The sequence below is a fragment of the Dermacentor albipictus genome, unplaced genomic scaffold (genome assembly GCF_038994185.2).
Source record: "Dermacentor albipictus isolate Rhodes 1998 colony unplaced genomic scaffold, USDA_Dalb.pri_finalv2 scaffold_13, whole genome shotgun sequence".
Lineage (NCBI taxonomy): Eukaryota > Metazoa > Arthropoda > Arachnida > Ixodida > Ixodidae > Dermacentor > Dermacentor albipictus.
In genome coordinates, this window is record NW_027225567.1 from 3,931,193 (window position 1) to 3,951,949 (window position 20,757).

A 20,757-nucleotide genomic window follows, 5' to 3' on the forward strand; every position below is an offset into this window, starting at 1 on the left:
TCTCACAGCATGTGGGGTGCAGTGCTGTTTGAAGCCTACTGCACACTTTGAATAGGCAATAGCCCAAACATGCCACCATTCCCTGCTGCACACTGCATGAAGTGACCATCATGATTCGTGTTGGCAGTATTGTAGCCACCGTATTCCAGCGTCGTTCACCAGCTTGATTTCGTGTCAGTTTCTCGTAACCCTCTTAAAACACTGCTTAATAAGAAAATGACTATGTGCATCTTGAATTGCTTGGACTTCACCAGCTGGATGCGTGATCGGGCACACATGCTGCAACAGTTTGCGCCATGTGGGCATGTAAAAGCTTCCCACCAAGGTTCCCCCGCTGAGAGAAGCTCTTGATCCAGGAAGAATCTGAGGAATGCAAGTGACATTGCAAAATCAACAGCGTGGCTCTCTGGCTGCTCGGATCCCACTAGCTCGGCGCGTATCGGAGTCTCGCACTATAATGATAGATGTCAACTACAGTTGAGTCTGTGAGATTTTTTAGTAACTTCAGATGGTATGTTTTCCCAGTCAGTACGTTTTTTCATGCATTTTTTTCCATGACGTATGAACGAGGTTCTACTGTATATAAATGCATCATCCTCAGGATTTGGTGGTGCTTGCATCTATTTTACAATGCATTATCATGCCAAAATGAAATGCGAAGATGAGACTACACTTACTAGAAGGCAAATTTTTTTTCATTCATTTACAGAGGCTTATTTTTGGGGCTGGAGCACTCTTATCACCAGACTGCCACGATCACACATATCACGTTTAAGTAATCAGATGTAAGAGGTGTTCTTATTTATTCCTTCTTGTTCGCATTTCATTCCAGTGTGATGGTACATGACTACAGTATGTGTGGCTCACATACAGCCTAATTATGATCGGCTGGTCTCACTATAGAAGTGGTGGCAGTGTTAGTGAAGGTGCTGGTACAGCAAGGGAATTTTGCATGAGAGTGATTGCGGGGTAACTGTGATAACCTGATGAAAGTAACCACCAGCAAAAAGTGAAATGCCTCAAGCATTGTAATACATGGTAGCAGGACACCCGATGTTCTTCGACTCGATACAGTATGGTATGCACTGCTCATCTTCCTATTTATTCATTAAATGTAGCCCTAGAATTAATACGCAGGTCCAAAAGTGATAGCAGGCACTGTGTTCCCGTGCCATCTAACCCTCACCGCCTGCTTGCTAATTGTGATCGTAGTCCTATTGTTCAAAGTTGAGTTAGCCAGATCATTTTAGATGGTGAACTACTAGTCAGATTGATTGTAGCTAATGTGGAATCCCCTGGAAACTATTGCTCTTTCCTGTCATATGACCTTAAACAATATGGCAGTGCACTTTGCAACAGTGGTCAGTGTTTATTCCTGCAATAGGTGGATACTTTTGCTACTTCAAATTTAAAGCAGGATATTTTTCTTGTGACTCTGCTGAAATGACATCAGGTGACTTCAGCAACATGAGAATACTATACATAATAAATAGCAGTGAAGGAGGTTCGAACTTGCATGTTCTACAGGAATCACTTTTTGTAATGTGTGGCTGCATGCTACTTCTGTATGTCCAACTGAAAAAAACTTTGCTTGCATTTGCAATTGATGTCATGAGAGGAGCTTTCAGCTTGCTTTCATGGTATGCGTAGTTGCTGACTGATGGATGCAGCTTAATTGGCAAAGGTTCAAAACTGCCTCTCAAACCATCCAAGTGGTAGTGCATTTACATGCCGCACTGTGACAGGCATGTAGTAGACTCAACCCAAGGGTTGGACATCATGTACCATCTACACAAGTCTTGCACTGAAGCATTTGCAATTAGTGCACATATAGTACTGTGGTTTAGAAGCCATTTGCTTGAAGCCAGTGTTCTCGTTCCTGAGTTGTACAATTGCACTGAAGATGCAGTATGTACGGGTCTTTCAAAGCCATGTATTTGTGCATTTCGTTACATGCACATTTTATACCGAACACAAAGACCTTGCTCAAGCATGTTTTGATTATGAATACAGTGCAGTCCACTTATAAGGATATAAAGAAGAATGAAAAATCTGATCGTTATAACTGATTATCGCTTTATCTGGACTGCCTTAAAAAAAGAAAAGCTGCCAAACATACCCTCGTAGCTCCGAAACCAAATTTGCCACTTACGATAAAAAATTGACGTTCAATAAAATTGGGTGTGAAAAATGATACGTTTACTCGTACCTCTAAACAGCGTGTCAAGCATTAGGCGTGCTGAAATAGCCAGATCTCTGCGCTTGCTTTCGTGCGAGTTTCAGGTTGACACCTGTGGTGAGCATCCCGTCCATTGGCTGCGCGAACACTGGTGGCGATAATTTAGCATTGTAAGAGTTGAGTAGGTTTTCGGGATGAAAAACTGGAGGTTTATTTACATTATTTACAGTGAGACGACCAAGAAATCAACGGTCATAGAGTTATTACGGGCCGGCAGCAACTCGGACGCTGCGGCCCATGGCAAGCAGCTCGAAAGAGATGAATGAAGGAATGCTCTCGGAATGCTCTCGATCTGTGTCTTTTAAGCCCTTCAGTGTCTCGAAGACACGTCACGTTTGGCCAATGGGAGAGCCCGCTCAGGTGACGCCATTTTTGGCCAATCGGCGAGCCAGTTCAGGTGTCGCCATTTTCGGCCAATGGTAGGTGCCCGTGCAATGGTGTCACAGCCGGCGGAGAGGGTCACTGCTTGGTCCCCAATTGTCCGAGGGCTTACTTCTCCCTGAGGTCTTGCCTTGCTGACTTGCAATGCGCCGTCACAATAGGCGGATGGAGGCGACGCTGCCAGGCTTTCACGGTGCGTTACACCCGTCTTGCCTCTTGGACCCAAGTTACCTGAAACGGTGCCAGGCTCTCGCTTAAACTTTCGGGAAAAGTCAAGCAGTGAATAGCTCCACCTGCGGCACACGAGGTGAGGGCCGCCAACTTGTTTGCGCCTGCCACCCCTAGGGAATGTGGTATCCGTGCTTCTGCGCTCCTTAATTAGCTGTGGCGCGATTCGATGTGGTCTGGTGAACTCGAAGTAGGCTCAGGAAATGGTCCCGTATCTAACAGCATGCATGAAAGCAATGAGCGATTTTATCGACTACAGTGCACTTTGCGTGAACATTGCGGCCGGTGTCAAAGACGGGCCACTGTCAATCTTGTCACTGCAACTGCTGTCGTCGCCTCCGTCGCACAATGCCGCTGTCTGTCGCGACGATGATCACCCTGCTGGAGATTCTTTGCAAAACGAGGCAGCGCTACCTGCACTCAGAAACTCCTCCATCAATGCACGACCTATTTTATCGCTAGTAGCGACATGCTCCCAGAGTTCGGTGATGTCAGCGGCTGCTACTGTGTTGGTTTCACACGTGGGGGGTTTCGCTTTGGCGCATGAAGCCCGCCATTTCTGCTGATTGGCATGGTCACTGGTTCTAGCTTTCATGATCGTGACGCTCGTGGTTTCCACAGTCATCGATGTCATCGACTGAGCGAGCTCATGCTTTGAAACTTGCAAAATTTGCAGCGTCGTCTCAAGCGACACAGCTTTGCGCCTTGCTGCGCACTCACCGCTGCTTCCGTGGTGCATATCAAAGGGAAATTGTAGAAAGGGAGCGTAAGTGCGGTTTGCCTCTCGCTTTCTTTTTTTAAAGTGAAGCTTTTTTTGCCTGTTCCTTCGACTTTTCCACTGCTGCTGCTGCTGCTGTAGCGCACACTGCATTGGGGGGGGGGGGGTAGGGTTCATAGCGTGTATATAGATGACAGGCGTGACTCAGAAAGGAAAGGCCGCAGGAGGAACTCATTTTCACCCCACCGCATCGAATTGCATGATGCCCTCTCATTGCCACATTAGCCACTTGACAGCATTAATTATCCGCGACTCCCTTCAGAAGCATTGCAGAAACTGCAGCGCTTCCCTTTCTACTGCTGTGCGAGACCAGAGGGGATGAAGATAGAACTGTAGACAGGAGAAGAAGGAGAGAGAGAAGAAGAGGCAGCTCCTATACAAGAGAGGTGGGAAGGTGATGTGAGAAGGCAAGGAAACCTCACTACTGTTGGCGTTGAGGACATAGCATGGCACCGTCTGCCGGAATCCCTCCGCGATGTACAAAACATCATGTGATAGCGATTGCAAAGTGTTTGACATCTCCAGTGGCTCAGCCCGTTCAGCTACCATTGTTTTCCTGTTGCAAGCATTTAATGTGTGTGTCTTAGCTGCAAACAACCTAATGTTCAGGCCAACAAAGGTACTTAACGAGCCAACGTACGGCATCATCCACTTTTGCCAGAGCGTGTGCACGCAGCGCCATGGACGACGAATGTGAAGAGGCCACTCGCGTATATGGGAGAGGTTATGAAATTTACCTAGTAATCTACAACTCAAAGCACTCGCACATCTCGTGTACGTTGATGTTTGCTAAGGCAAGCCTGATTGCACGTACCTCTCCTTTGCTTTTGCATGCATGGTGTGCGGCCGAGAGATCAGATTTCGATTTGCATTGATTGCCATGCATGATTCACGGCAATGCTTTGCCCTAGTTTTTAGTGTGTAATTAAATGGTGACGCATATGATGCTTTGATATGGGTTATTAAGTTCGCATGACCTTTAATCAAGGTAGCCATATGCACTCTTGACGCAATAACAATACTGTTCACACCACTCGTCGTGGTGAGTGCGGCGTGCCACTTTCGCCAAAGTTGTCGCGGGACAATTATTTATCACTGATATATTTTAATAAGTGAAACTTCAACCGATTATATTTTTTGTGTCCTCAGTCCATGCTTTCCCTATTTGCGCTTCTCTGCGCAGGGTATTTTCACTGTTGATACCTAGTGAGCACGCTGCAAGTCCACTGCGCATCGCTTGCTCGACTCTTCATTACGATCACCATATTTCATTTCCAGTGACTCTGCCGGCCACTCTAGCATCAACCAATTTGTTGACCAGCAGTTCAGCACATCACGACTGCTAAAAGAAGGAGAGGCAGTGTGTGAGGCTGACCACGTTCGAATATGCAGCGTAAAGGAACAGCATGAGGACAAATTCAGCCTAATCAGATAATTAGTCTTAATTAATCAACTTCTAAAATATTATAATTCCAATAAAAGTGTCAATGAGAAAATTGTAGAGCAACACGAAAAACTGCTGATCTAGCTTACTGTCGCTCAATACATGCGACATAAAAGTTTTTGCGAGCGCGAAAGAAGCCCACGAACACACACAAAGTGCCTCGAGCGACCAGTCCCACGGCAATTTTGCATAATATTGCGTGGGGACGGTGTTATCGCCCTTGGACTTTAGACGGAACTTCACGGTGACGGCTGAAATGTGCTTGGAGTGTCCATATAATTGCCCATGCAATAAAAACTTTATGTAATGAAATCACACCAAGCGCTTCACAAAGGCTAGCAAATCATCAGGTTCCGCATTGCACGTTGCGCGTAACCTCCCACAAGTTATGCAACCCGAAGGAAATCAGCTGTGAGCTTATCTCCAGTTCCTGATTCCGGCGAAGCTCGGTGTGTTTTGGACGGTCCAAGGGCCGTACAGAAAGGTTCTGCGATGGCACTGCTCCGCGAACAAGACACTGTCTTTTCCAGCCTGGCTCAAATAAACGTGAATTCCAATACGTCCAGTCCCGGGAAGTGCCACGTCGTACTAACCTAACATTTTAGCTCCAACACCATGCACAAAATCTTCGCAGAAGTGCTTGCTACACACGTGATAATGAATGTTGGCCTGCTTTCCCATTCTCAGCTTTATCAACCATGCATCCTGCTGCTGCTTGGTTTTGGGGTGCGCATGAAAACTCGCACTGGGCTCCATCAGATACGTTCGGCATAGCGGCACCGAGCAGTAAAACATGCTGAAACAATAAACGAAATTACTGCCTTCAGGATGAAAGGCAGCGAGCAGTGTTGGTGTGGCTGGCAGCGGCAAAGGCGAGTCACGTGACGTCGTTTGCTACGTCACACCGATAGCAGCACCGGTCTCTCCTGTGGTGACCTTCAAGGCCAATACAACAGCCGTTGTGGGGAAACAGGATAAGCTTAAGTTCAAGGTACGGTACAGTATGTTGCTGCTATTTGTGAAACATAAACGTCAAGCAAATATGTCAAGCGGGCAACTTACGCAGGGCGTGCAGAAGTAGAACCACATTAATTAAAGCGCACCGCAGTGTCCAGGAGACACTACGGAAGCGGTCGACTGTCAAGTCAATACTTCTCTGCCCACCGCATTAGCTTTGCAATTACGGCATTGCTAGACGTAATGGATTTGATTCCAATCGCAGCAGCCACATTTCGACGAGGGCGAAATAGAAAATGCATGTGCACTTAGATTTGGGACACGTTAAAGAACATCACGGTGTCAAAATTAATTCGGATCCACCACTACGGCGTGCCTCATGATTCGAGTGTGGTTTTGTCACGTACAGCCCCATAATCCAATTCAAGTGTAATGCTTCTGCCACAATGTGATGTGCCATGTGAGGCAATGACTATGCTCAACCCTCTCGGAGGTTATAAAATATGGTGCACAATAATGCTTCAAGCAAACACCTCTGCCTGTGTGTTCTGTGTACTACGCAGACAAACAGGACGCAAGGTAACGTTTAACAGCAACTCACCACTCTCGTGTTAGCCTAAATGTTGAAGAAATTAAGCTTTAGCAATCAACATCACCGCCAATTATTATTAATCAAAGCATCCAGCTTGGAAAAGCTTCGCTTACATTGATTGCCACAGTGCGATCTGTATAATTTCTTTCCTTTTTTTTCCCTGGTCTCTGGATGCTTGCTGACGACGCGGATGCGAACAGCTGGTCACTTGTGGCACGCTGTGTCAACTTGCGATGCCCTCTGCAGCTTTCGCAATCGGCGCACTGGCGGGACGCGCGGCGTGGTAATGGCAGCAGATACAAACTCGCGTTTGCAAAGTTTTCGCCTTGTCTCGGTTCAGGGGAACTTAGCAACGCAAATTTCACTATTATTTTGCATGGAAAGCGCCGCCCAAAAGGCAGAATCTCAATTGATGTATCCGATATGCGGTGAATAACAAATGATAATGTATGTTTCTTTTTTTCTCATAGCCCTAATGCATAAATTGATACTATGAAGTCGACTCATCGTTGTAGCCGATATAGTGTTATATATGGTGGTATCGTTATAAGCGGACTGCACTGTATTACAACAAACATACAGGGTGAGCATGAACAATTAAAGTAGGACTCGTGCAATGCGACAACTACCAAAAACTGAAACTAGGAGATGTAACCATTGTAAAAAATGTTATGTGCTTTTTGTTTCCACAAGGTCCTTGTGTTGAAATATAGGTTATTTGATTGCAAGAGAGGTCTGAAGGTTTCCTCCATCTCTCTGCCAGATCAGTGTCCTCCGATGCTCTCCGGCTAGAGATGTCGAAGCATGCTGAAGGGATGTAGACACTGAAAGACGGAAGATTACCTGGTGGTTTATTTAACATTTTTGCAGGCATTATGCCAGGAAGAGGAAAATTACAAAACAGAAACATGAATGCTATGGCAACAAATAAGTGCTGCTCGCGAATCGTCTTGGGAATCCTCCTCACACATGTGTACTCTTGGTTTTAAACACTTGCTTCCCACCGGAGGGAAAAGGGGCTGTTCTTCTTTGGGTCTTCCCCACATGTCATCCACTCCCTCGCATGAGACGTTGGCCCTGCTGTCACGGTGACAACCAGTTTTCCTTGTGGTTCTGAGACAATGATTCTCCAGAGATGATTCACAGTCTCTGGAAGGGCATCAATGAACTCGCTGAGAATGACAGCAGAGTGGTGTCAACATTTGGGCCACTTGTAAAACAGCACATGCGCTTCGGGGGATGCGAATACGACAAACCACGCACCCACACTTTCGTGCACATGTGCACAGGTTGCTGAAGATCAATGGTGCGCAGTGCAGCGCCGTTGGGCCTACAATGCTCGCTGTCTCACACAAAAGCTTTAAAATGTGGTTGGGATGGTGGGTGATTTCTTGCATGAAACAGTGGCAACAGGTGCTTGGCTGGCCGTATCTAACAAGGTGTAAACTTGTATATGCTTAATCGCATTTATTCAAGTGTCTAAAGTTTTTAAATGTACACTTTTATGTGTTCAAGGGCTGCCGTATGTTGAAGTGTGGCAGGGACCCTCGATCCCAGCCGGCGCCCAAGCATTTCTTTGAGCCCAAACTATTGCTATTTTGCTCCCAAAATTGGCTTTTGCCGGTTAACTTTAACTTGACCAGTCAGTGTGCACACGTTTGACCCCTCTGGTGATTCCAATAGCAACGCCTTTAGTGGCAGCGTCTGTTTCAGCAGAGCTTAGGGGCCAGTGAATGCACTGAACAAACAGAGTTCTCTCATCCAAAATGCCTATTTTTGGCCTGCCCTAGGAAGATTTTAAAGCAGTAACTGTAGCTCACAATGTCTGATTAGGGTATTTACCTGATACTTCTTTTTTTTTATTTCCAAGAAAATTGAGTGGAAACATTGCCAGTTTGGTGCAATTGGATGATGAAACCAAAGCTGTCATCGCGGCACTCGTATGCTTTACCGCAAAACGCAGTTGTACTAGTACATCTGTAGTACAGACTGATAAATAATAATAATAGAGAGAGAGAGAGAGACATACATACATGCAGTGAATTTGTTCTCATGAAACTGGCTACCATTCTGCAACACATATTAGACCCTTGCCCATTTTTATTGCTAAAGAATTGGGTGCACATTAGATTTTTACTTTGTTGAGAAGTTCTAATGTCATTTCTATGTTAATTTTCTACTTTAGACACATAGAATATGGGCACACATTTGGATAGGGGTATGTTAAAATTGGGCAAATACTACTGCCAGATGACTCGGCGATATCTTTTGGTGTTCCTTCTCCATCTTGATTAAGTTGACCCAATGAATAATTCGATCAATTTAGTCTGTCTCATCAGGGTCGATGTGATGGCAGTCGACTGTATAGCAATGTACGGGATTGGCATACTCTAAACTCCTTTGTATAGTTTGGTGCACAAAGCACAGGATGAGATACTAATAATGTGTTCGAACCTTGGAAAGTGTTGTCTTATTCTTTATTCCAGTGCACATTACTCAGTGCTTCCTTTCGGATTGCATCCGTTAATGGACTTGCCATTTGCGAGTAATTTGGAATGTATCGTTGATAGTACCCCACAAGTCCCAAAAATGAACGAAGGTCTGTTTTCGTGCCCGGCTGGGAAAATTCTCCAATCGTAGCTATTTTCAGCTCAGCCGGCCATCTCGTGCCCTGTCCGACAACATGGCCCAGATAAGTAACCTGCGAACACCTAAATCTACACTTTTCCGCTTTCATCATTAATAATAATAATATTTAATAATAATATTTGGGGTTTTACGTGCCAAAACCACTTTCTGATTATGAGACACGCCGTAGTGGAGGACTCCGGAAATTTTGACCACCTGGGGTTCTTTAACGTGCAACTAAATCTAAGCACACGGGTGTTTTCGCATTTCGCCCCCATCGAAATGCGGCCGCCGTGGCCGGGATTCGATCCCGCGACCTCGTGCTCAGCAGCCCAACTTTCATCATTAAGCCGGCTTCCCTCAACCGTGAGAACACCTGTTTGAGATGCGATACGTGTTGTTCCCAGCTGTCCAAAAAAATTGCTACATCATCAAGATATGGCAAGGCGAACTCCTGCAAGTCTTTTAGGACAATATCCATTGACTTAGAGAAGCTAAACGGTGCGTTCTTCAGCCCAAAGCTGAGTGCGAGAGGGCGAAAAGTGCCTACAGGTGAGATGAATGTGGCATAGCGGCTGGCACTTTCTGAAAGGAGAACTTGCCAATACCCCCCGCATGAGATCTATAGTTGAAATGTATTTAGCAGCGCTAACTCTTTCAATTCGTTCCTCAATGTTGGGTATCGGGTACAGCTGATCCCTAGTGATGGCATTTAACTTTCTGTAGTCAACACACGGACGAGGGTCCTTGTTAGGGGCTTCCATAAGTATTAGCAGTGACGTGTAGTCATTCTCAGCAGGCTCAATAACTCCCAACTCTAGCATGTGCTGTATCTCTGTTTCCATAATTTCTTTCTGTCGTGGGGACAACCTGTAAGGCTTTGATCTTACAGATTCGATTGATGTCAGCTCTATTTCATGCGTTATTAGTTCGCTTCTACCTGGCCAACTGCTGAAGCTATTGAGATATTCCTCTAGCAGCCCCTTTAGCTCATCTAGCTGCTCGGGTTTAAGAGCTTCTGCTCTTACCGAGTGTTCTACAACTTCTTCAAGGCTGAGTCCAGAGTTGGAGGTCGCCTTACATTAGTTTGGTATGAATGTCCTCAGGCTCTTTGATGGTCAGGACCCGCCGTGGTTGCTAAGTGGCTATGGTGTTAGGCTGCTGAGCACGAGGTTGCGGGATCGAATCCCGGCCATGGTGGCCGCATTTCGATGGGGGTGAAATGCGAAAACACCCGTGTACTTAGATTTAGGTGCACGTTAAAGAACCCCAGGTGATCGAAATTTCCGGAGTCCCCCACTACGGCGTGCCTCATAATCAGAAAGTGGTTTTGGCACGTAAAACTCCATAATTTTAAATTTTTTTTTATGGTTAGGTTAACGACTCTGCCCCTCTGCATATATGGCTTCATCAAATTGCAGTTGTATATTCTCACCTCCTTCCCGCGACTGGGCACATTTAGAGCATAGTTGGTATCTGAAAGTTTGTGCATCACTTTGACTGGTTTATCCCAGTGAACTTCAAGCTTGATATTTCTTGAAAGTCTGAGGATCATTACCTGGTTCCCGGCATTAAAGGTTCGAAGCCTTACGTTTTTGTCATACTAGAGCTTGGCATTCTTTTATGCCATGCCCATGTTCTTTCCTACTAGTTCTTGTGTTGTACTTAGCCATTCTAGCAGCTTTAGCACGCACTCTACCACTGTTTGACTCTCTCCTCTTTCCTCCTGCATCTCTCTCAACATTCTCAGTGGTGAACAGAGTGTCCTCCCATAAACTAGTTGTGCTGGCGAGAACTTTGTAGCCTCACAAGGAACCGTTCGCGAAGCAAACAAAGCCAGAAGACAATTGTTCCAGTCCTCCTTGCACAAGTAACTGAGTGCCCACAAAATTCGCCTCTCAACGCTATTTGACTGAGGGTGACAGATGGAACTGTGTAATAACTTTACCCTGCACTTTTGTAAGAATGTGGAAATCAGTGAGCAGGTGAATACTGGCCCTTGATTCGCCTGAATTTCGGCTCGAAACCCTACTTGGGCGAATACTGTCAAAAGCACATCTACTTCCTCGTTGGAGCTGAGTTCCTTCAGAGGGATTGCCTCCGGAAATGTTGTGGCCAGACACAACATGTTAAACAGGCACCTTTAACCTGACTTTGTCTTTAGTAGATGCCCTACCGTGTCTCTCGCAAGTAATCTGAAAGGTTCTGATATTAAGGACACTACCTTTAGTGGAGCTTTCCATGTTTCTCCTAGTTTACCTGAGCGCTGGCAGGTGTACATGATCTCGCAAACTTTTTTATGTTTAAGCAGCCAGGCCAGTAGTATTCCATAAGCAAACTCTCCTTTAATTTGTTTATGGCTAGGTGGCTCGACAGCCCATTTCCATCACAGAGACCCTAAAGGTCCTCCCTATACTTAGTAGGTACAACCAACTGATCCAGAATCCTACCCTTTCGGTCTCTGTAGTGCCGATATAACAAGCCTCCTCTCCATGTCTCATCACATTGTGCCTAGCAATGCCTTTCTTTAGCTGTTACATGTAATTTGGCTAGGCTAACGTCATTCTTTTGCTCAGCTGCCAGTGACTCTCTGTTCAGACCTAACAGCCGATCAAAGTTCTTTGAGGCTAGTGACAGTAATGACCTTGTCTCGCTTGCGAGTGTGTAAGTTGGTTCTCTCTACAGGAGCGAACTTTGACACACGCCTTGTGACACGCTCTCAGCTGTCAGCTGAGAGCGTGTCATTTTGCCAGCTTAACGATCAGCTGGCAGAATTTCCTCAACCGTTTTTTGCTTCCCTTGAGCCTAGCTTGGTTTCTATTGATGAGGCTACCTCTTTAACTAGTTCTGTTGGAGCGGCCTTTGCATTTTCTGAGGAAAGCGACGCGATTTGACGAGCTTGTGATCGTGTCAATGCCTGTACTACGCCCTCTCCAAATTTCAGCTCCTTCTCACGCGGTAACTGATCTGACAGATTTGAAAAAATGTAAGGGTACTGCAGCGACGTGAATTTGGAAACTGCAGCATCGGGCACGAGCTTCTTGAACGGCCCACAGATTTTTACTTTTGCTCGGCAGACACACACTGTGTTCTTCTACAACCTGTTTAATCTATGCTACTTCTCTAGTCAAGTAATCTACCGTCACGTAAAACGGATGGACAATGTCCATGGTGGTGGCACTGTCGGGAGCTCCCGGCATGGTTTTCCATTAATATGCAGCTCGTGAAGGTACAGGTTCCATGTTCTCAGCTCTTTTGTCCAGATATCTCTCGCTATCCTTCTTGCCAATGCTTTGAAACCTTTGGCAAAAAAAGCCTCGGCTGAAAGGTAATCGCACTTCAAAAGGCTAGCCTTAACCTTCGTGTCCTCATATGCATCTTGCACACTGAGTCTGGTGATTACTTCAGGAACTGCACACAGGAACGTAGACAGCAACCGCTGTGACCATGAACTCGGAGTGAAGTTCAGCTTCTTGCAAGTCCTTTCAAAATTTCCTAGGAACAACTTGATGTCGTTCCCGACTTCAAATAGCTTTAACAGCCTGTCCGTGTGGTATGATTCTGCTTCACTTGATCGTACCAGAGCTCATGTCAACTCCAAACATTTCCTTTCAAGGTCAAGTTACATATTTGTTAAATTGTAATCTTTCTTGCGTTCCCCCCTGTCCCGTAGTTCTCTCTCTCTCTCTCTCTCTCGCATTTCTCTCTTTTCCTAATAAGTTGTAACCCAATTTCAATGTCCTCCTCGCTTGCCCATTTGGGAATCAGCATTATATTTCACAAGTAACACTATGGTGACGCGTTGGTTTAGCTCACCAAGAAAGCCTTGGATTAGTGATTCTTTATTGCGGTCCATTAAAAAAAGAGATAATCTTCGTAAGAAACTTAAAGTCCAGCCATTCAATAATGCGTTGCGATTGCGCTTCCACACATATTCAAATGTTCTAACAGCCACTTTAAAAAATGTCAAGCGTAATTACTACGAAAATAAAATTAGAAAAAATGGAAGTGATACCAGACGAAACTGGCAGGTTATTAAAGAATTCTTAAACATCAGTACAACTAAAAATCGCATATCGTGTATGAAGCACAATTCTGCTAATATTACTGACCCTCAAGACATAGCTAATGTTTTCAGTGACCATTTTAGTATTGCAGACGGTAGTCAGCCTGATTCAACGTTGCTTAGTTTTCCGCGCTGTTCTCATTCATTTTACCTGTTCCCCACAACATCTCTGGAAGTATGTAACACTATCAATTCTCTTAAAACTACCGGTCCGGGCCTCGACTTGATACGTCCCTCTAGCATTAAGCTTGTGTCTAACGAAATCTCACCTGCGTTAGCACATATAGTAAATAGACTATTTGTAGATGGCATCTTTCCTAACCGCCTCAAGACAGGTAAAATAATCCCAGTATTTAAAAAAGGTGACCATAAGTGCACAAGTAATTATCGTCCTATCTGCATTTTGTCTTTCTTTAGTAAGGTCATCGAAAAACTTATACATAATCGCTTAAGTAAATACTTATCCAAATTTAATCTTTTAACTCCTGATCAATTTGGTTTTCGTGACAATTTTTCAACTGAATTAGCGCTTATTACATTTACCGAGAGGGTCAAAATAGCCATCGATCAAGGCCTCTTAGTTGGTGCTCTCTTTATTGATTTCATGAAGGCGTTTGATACAATTAACCATCGTATTCTTTTAAGTAAACTTGAATCATATGGCATTTCTGGACCGCCTTTACAAATAATTCGCAACTACCTAATTAACCGACAATATATAGTCGAATTTAATGGTGTCTTGTCCTCTTCAAAAACTGTAAATACAGGTGTCCCCCAGGGATCAATACTTGGGCCACTTTTATTTCTCATATTCATTAATGACTTGCCAGACATATTAACACATGCGCACTGTCTTCTTTACGCTGATGACACCACCATTTTCGCATCTGATAAAAATTTATTTGCATTGCAGGATAAACTTAACGCTGACCTAACGAATGTTCATTCATGGTGTGTAAAAAACAAGCTAACCATTAACCCATCTAAGACAACATTTATGGTATTCCATTCTTCAAAATCTTTGCACATTGATTCTATTGTAGTGTCTCTAAATAATAATGTGTTTGCAAGATCCACGTCTACTAAATTTCTTGGTGTAGTACTAGATGAAAACCTAAAGTTCCAGTGTCATATTCAATCACTTATTCAAAAAATCTCACTTGGTATTCACATCATAATAAAAACTCGCTCTTTTTTCCAGCAAACCATTCTCATGTCTTTATATTACGCGTATATACACAGTCATCTCTCATACTGCCTGTCATCTTGGGGTAATACATATACCACACATCTTCATCAGTTAGAAGTTTTGCAAAAGCAGGCATTACGATTAATTGTATTCCAATCGCATACATCTCCCTCTGCTCCAATATTCCGTTCCCTAAATGTTTTACCTTTACGCATGTTATTCAATCATAAGCTGTCGCTACTTATGTTTCATCTTATAAATACCCAGTTTAATATTCCAGGTTTTAGTCGCTCTAGCCTCATCAATTATAACAACACAAGATTTTCAACTCAACTCAATCTTCTTCTTCCAAAAGCAAGAACTAACTATGGGAAATTTACCGTCGCGTTTTCAGGCGTTTCTGTTTGGAATTCTATACCATCTGACATGAAGACATCTACATTATTATCATTCAAACGTAGAACGAAGGAGCATTTCATGAACACTTTATCTGACGCGTAGCATAATTTAACAAACCTAGAATTAATTAGTATGTTGTTCACTTTACCATTACGCAATGTACTTTTCAATTACCGAGTTACTAAATTTTGCCTTAAATGATATTTCTCCTCGTTGTTAGCTTTACGTGCCATTTATCCTCGTTTTAATTGTTGCATGTTATTTTTAAGATTTCTTCAATTATTTTTTCTTCTTAACTCTGTGAATATACCTGTGATATTGTTAACAGATTTTTTTTTCTATCTTATCGTTTATTTCCAATGTAGTAACTGTATAATATATCACATGACTCACTGTTTGCCTCGATCCTACTATCCCCTTTTCATGTTTTGTTAGGAGGTCCCCCCGACAGTTGTTACTTCGGGACCTCCGAATGTTGTACTTATACCCATCTTGTATTTCTTTTGTCAAAAATAAATATTGATTGATTGATTGATTGATTTAATAATTTCCTTGTGTACCGCTAGGCAAAGTTCCTCACTGACAACCAACAATTTGTCTCTCAGCATCGTCCTCGAATCCATGATTGCTGTTTTACTGCCTTGGTCCTGCTCGCTAAATAAACACAGCTACGTAAACACAACCTAGCTCACAATCAACAATCCAGCTTCCCTACTGTTCTAAACAGAACAACCACAAAATGAAGCCTAGAGAGTCAAAGCAAAAATCCAAGCACTCACCGCAGACACAGTACCATGTCGCAAGACTCGTCTCACCACTGCCAGCCATTTGTAAGAGTTGGGGTCGGGCATGTTAAAAAGGGTAGCTGGCCCATGCTGTCGTCCAGCTCATCCACGCTGAGGATGTTGTTGAAGGGAGGAACAGGTTTTCATTGAGAATGAAGAGTACTGGCTTATTTACAATATCTACATGAGGAGTAGAGAACGTTACAGCTCAACAGTCTAGCATGACTGAATTGAAGCACCTATGAGGAGCCGACAGGGTCTGATTTAATCCCTTCTGGCCTCCCTAGATCCCTAGGCCAGGTAAATCTGGGGAGGTATTCTGCAAGAGTCCACCTGGTGGATACGTCCATTTCGTCTGCTGTTGCAGTTCTGATTGGCTTAGATGGGCTGCGCGTCCGTAGCAACTAGGCGCCACAGCCAATGAGCACTACTACTTCTTCTTCTTAATCATCATCATCAACAACAACCTATTTTAAGTCTACGGCAGGACAAAGGCCTCTCCCTCCGATCTCCAATTACCCCTGTGCTGCACCAACCGATTCCAACTTGCGCCTACGAATTTCTTAATTTCATCGCCCCACCTACTCTTTTGCCATCCTCGACTGTGTTTCCTTTATCTTGGCACCAATTTTGTAACCCTAATGGTCCACCAGTTATCTAACCTACGCATTACATGACCTGCCCAGCTCCATTCCCTTAATGCCGATAAGAGTATCGGCTATGCCCGTTTGCTCTCTGTTCCACGCCACTCCCTTCCTGTCTCTTAACGTTACACCTATCATTCTTCATTCCATCGCTCTTTGTGTGCTCCTTTACTGGTTTTCGAGCTTCTTTGTCAGTCTCCACGTTTTTGCCCCATATGTTAGCACCGATAGAATGCTTTGATTGCATACCTTCCTTTTTAGTGATAATGGTAAGCTTCCGGTAAGGATCTGAGTGTTTGCCGTATGCGCTCCAACCCAATTTCATTCTGTAAATTTCCTTCTCATGATCAGGGTTCCGTGATTAATTGACCTAGGTAAACATACTCCTTCGCAGACTCTAGAGGCCGATTGGCGTTCCTGAACTCTTGTTCCTTTGCCCAACTATTTATCATTATCTTTGTTTTCTGCACATTAATCTTCAACCACACTTTTATACTTTCTCTGCTAAGGTCCTGAACAATTTGTTGTAAATCATCCCCAGTGTTGCTTAATAGGACAGTGTAGTCAACAAATCGAAGGTTGCTGAGATATTCGCCGTTGATCCTCACTTCTAAGCCTTCCCAGGTTAATAGCTTCAATACTTCTCCCAAGCACGCAGTGAATAGCATTGGAGAGGGTGTGTCTCCTTGTCTGACCCCTTTCTTTATAGGTATCTTCCTAATTTTCTTGTGGAGAGTTAAGGTAGCTGTGGAATCCCTGTAGATACTTTCCAAGATATTTACGTAAGCGTCCTGTACTCCTTGATTACGTAATGCCTCTATGACTGCTGGTATCTCTACTGAATCAAATGCCTTTTCGTAATCTATGAGAGCCATATATAGAGGCTGATTCTACTCTGCGGTTTTCTCGATTACCTGATTGATGGCATGGATGTGATCCATTGTAGAGTATTCCTTCCTGAAACCTGTCTGTTCCCATGGCCGACTAAAGTCCAGTGTTGCCCTTATTCTATTGGAGATTATCTTGGTGAATATTTGGTATAATACAGGGAGTAAGCTAATGGGCCTATAATTTTTCAATTCTTTAACGTTTCCCTTTTTGTGGATTATTATATTGTTTGCATTTTTCCACTTTTCTGGGAGCCTTGCAGCCGATAGACACTTCGTTTATAGAGTTGCCAGTTTTCTAAGCATTATATATGTCTCCTCCATCTTTGATTAAATCGACTATTATTCCATCTTCTCCTGCCGCTCTTCCCCATTTCATGTTTTGCAAGGCCCTTCTGACCTCATCGCTATATATAGGAAGAGTTTCTGTGTGCTGTTCATTACTGTTTCGAATGGAGTTATGCTGAGTCCTCTGGGTACTGTACAGGTCAGTATAGAATTCGTCCGCTGCTTTTATTATGGTTTGGAGATTGCTGATGATATTACCCTGCTTATCTTTCAGTGCATGTATCTTGGTTTGACCTATGCCAAGTTTCTTTCTCACTGATTTCAGGCTGCATCCATTTCTTACGGCTTCTTCAGTTTTCTCGTGTAATAATTTCGAATAATCGTTATTTTCGCTTTGTTGATCAGTTTTGACTATTCCGCAAATTCTATCTTATCTCTTGAGTTGGACACTATCATTCTTTGTCGTTTCTTTATTATGTCTGTTGTTAATTGGGAGAGCTTGCCTACTGGTTACCTTGGTGCCTTGCCTCACACTTCAATAGCTGCATCTGAAGCCAGCCTAGTTATACTTTCATTACTCATCATCATCATTACGTCATCTACATCTCGCTGTTCTAAGGCTGCATATTTATTTGCTAGTACCAGCCTGAATTGGTCTGCTTTTATCCTTACTGCATCTAGGTTGGCCTGTTTCTTCTTGACCAATTTTACTCTTTCTTCAAATTCAGGTGAATCCTAGACCTCACTAACCTATGATCATTGCGCTTTACCCTAACACTTCTGCATCCTGCACTATGCTGGGATGGGCAGAAAGTATGAAATCGGTTTCATTCCTTGTTTGACCATTAGGGCTTTTCCAGGTCCACTTTTTGTTTTTACGCTTTCTGTAGCAGGGGTTCATTATTCATAGCTTATTCCTCTCCGTGAATTCTACAAACATCTCTCCTCTAGTGTTTCTAGAGCCAATGCTGTAGTTGCCAATTGCTTGTTCACCAGCCTGCTTTTCCCCCACTTTTGCATTGAAGTTGCCCATTACTACAGTATACCGAGTTTGTGCTTTTCTCATGGCTAATTCCACATCTTTATAAAACTGATCTGCTTCACCATCATCATGACTGGACATTGGGAGCGTAGGTTTGTACCACCTTTAATCTATACCTTTTATTAAGTTTTATTACGGCTACTGCTATTGCTACCCTGTGGTTAATGCTGTATAATTCATCAATGTTGCCCGCTGTGTCCTTAAGTGTTGGGAATCCTACCCCTATAACTTTCTATGTAAGAGTCCTCTATAGCAGAGGACGTGGCCATTAGTCAGCACTGTATAAGCCTCACCAGTTCTTCTAACCTGAGGCCCATGATATCCCAAACAATGCCTGATAGTTCCTCAAAGAGTCCTGCTAAGTAAGCCTCACTTCAGCAGCACTTCAGCAGCAGATGAAATGGACATGTCCACCAGGTGGTCTCTTACCGAATACCTCCCTTGCCATCACCTTCATCCAGTCAGAGCGTCCAAAGTTGCAGAAGGATCTGTTTTGGAGGGCGAGGGTGCCCACAATCACTCCAGCACCTTCGTTCGCTGATCACAAGCGGAGAAATGCCCCCAGGGCACCCTGGTCACAGCCCCAGAGAAAGGAGGGAAGGAAGGGAATGCTTGCATAAGGGTTGTCGCACTTGATTCACTTGGTGAGTCTTGGTTCCTGGGATGGCCTAGCAATTAAAATTAAATTAGCTGGTGTGCCTGTCAAAACGGCCTCGGCGGCTAGCAGTGGCCATGAGGAAGCGGCATAGGACGCCCTTTTCCAGAAGTTTCTTGCTCCCAGCATCGGGGTCGGTCGCAGTGTGGCTTCCATCAACAAGCTATTCGCCAAATATGTCTTACCTTGATGTCACCGCTGGTCTGTCTGAGGGGACGCATTGCAAACTTCACGAAGCGATTTGTTGCAGCAGGGCAGGAGAGGCTGGAAGGTCACTTTCCCATGCTGGCCGATTGTAACAAAGGAAACCCACAGGTTTTCTCATAACAGAAAGCTTCAGTGATGAATAAAAATTTATCCTGCTCTAAGGATTGAATCTGGGACCAGTGCATTCCTAGGACATTCGTTCTATCACCTGTGCTACCATATTTACCTGATTAAAACATTCTCATCAATTTAATGCTTGCCCAGTTTTTACATGTTCAAAGTAAGAAAATGTTGTGTACTCAAATCTGCTCTGCACCTAAATTTAGAACACAATAACTTGAGCCTGCCTCTAATTTTCATAGTAAATGGAAAGAAAGGGCCTTTTGAGCAAAATCATGGATCCTCTGCTGTGTGTACAGGAATATTATTTGGCTCAGATGTTGACGAGAACATTATCTAGTAGGTGTTATTACTATGTCCAACAAGTGTTGCAAGATCATGTTAAATGTATAGTCCTTGTAACTGGATTGAATTTTTAACTGTGGCCGACTGTAAAGCCCTCTTGTTTATGCATGACAGATATAGTTTCTGTGCTAACATCCCTCTTGTAATGCATGTGAAGCAGATGAAGCGGATGCAGCGAATGCAAAAGAGGAGGAGGCAGATGCAAAAGAGGAAGCAGATGCTGAAGCTACTTGCCGAGTCGACTCGCCAATCACCGTTGAGGACAGAGAGAGCTCATCGTGGTTGCTTGCAGATGGTGATTCATGTTCTGTTCTTGAAGGTAAGCATAATTTAAAGAAGCATCTCATCTGCTTAAACTTGTCGCCTCATTGGTTTCTTTAATGCATTGTAGTTCTCATTAGTAGGACACTTTGGCTGTTGCTTTGTAGCGATGTCTTCCGTGCAATTCTATTCTTCTCTTACCATCCACTGTTCACAACTGACTGATTATAGTGATAATGTTGGGGGAGTTTCATTCTGACTACTGACAATGCACGAAAACAATAGCATTGGAAAATGAATTGCTACATCATTGTGGCCTAGAAGACACAAGCTAAGCATTCACAGGCCTCTAGCACTTTACCCAGCAGATGAATGAGTGACAGTGAGTTTTTTTAATGTTATCTTGCAAGCACTCATCCCAGAAAATGTTTAAAATTCTGATTTTTTTATTACACAGCTGAATGCAACAACTTATCCAGATTTCAGTTATAACGCTTACAATGGACTTAAACATATTGTCTGTGCGGTTGAGCCAACAGGGCCTGTTCACTTGTCTGGTGATCACTTCCAGCTCAAAAGCATTTATTGTCTAAAGGAAGCCTTGATACCTGTGGCCTGTGCT

At 43.8% G+C, this 20,757-nt stretch overlaps 1 protein-coding gene across 8 annotated transcripts in view; it reads left to right on the forward strand.

The window, feature by feature from the left end:
• Positions 1-20,757, forward strand: part of LOC135912998 (death domain-associated protein 6-like) — a 149,753-nt gene that overhangs the window by 120,822 nt on the left and 8,174 nt on the right. For 7 of the 8 annotated variants that reach the window (XM_065445614.2, XM_065445616.2, XM_065445615.2 and 4 more), the window contains one exon: positions 20,032-20,193. In XM_065445614.2, coding sequence (XP_065301686.1) covers positions 20,032-20,193 — 162 coding nt within the window. The remainder of the gene's footprint in view (positions 1-20,031; positions 20,194-20,757) is intronic. The other variant, XM_065445610.1, reaches the window with a different exon arrangement.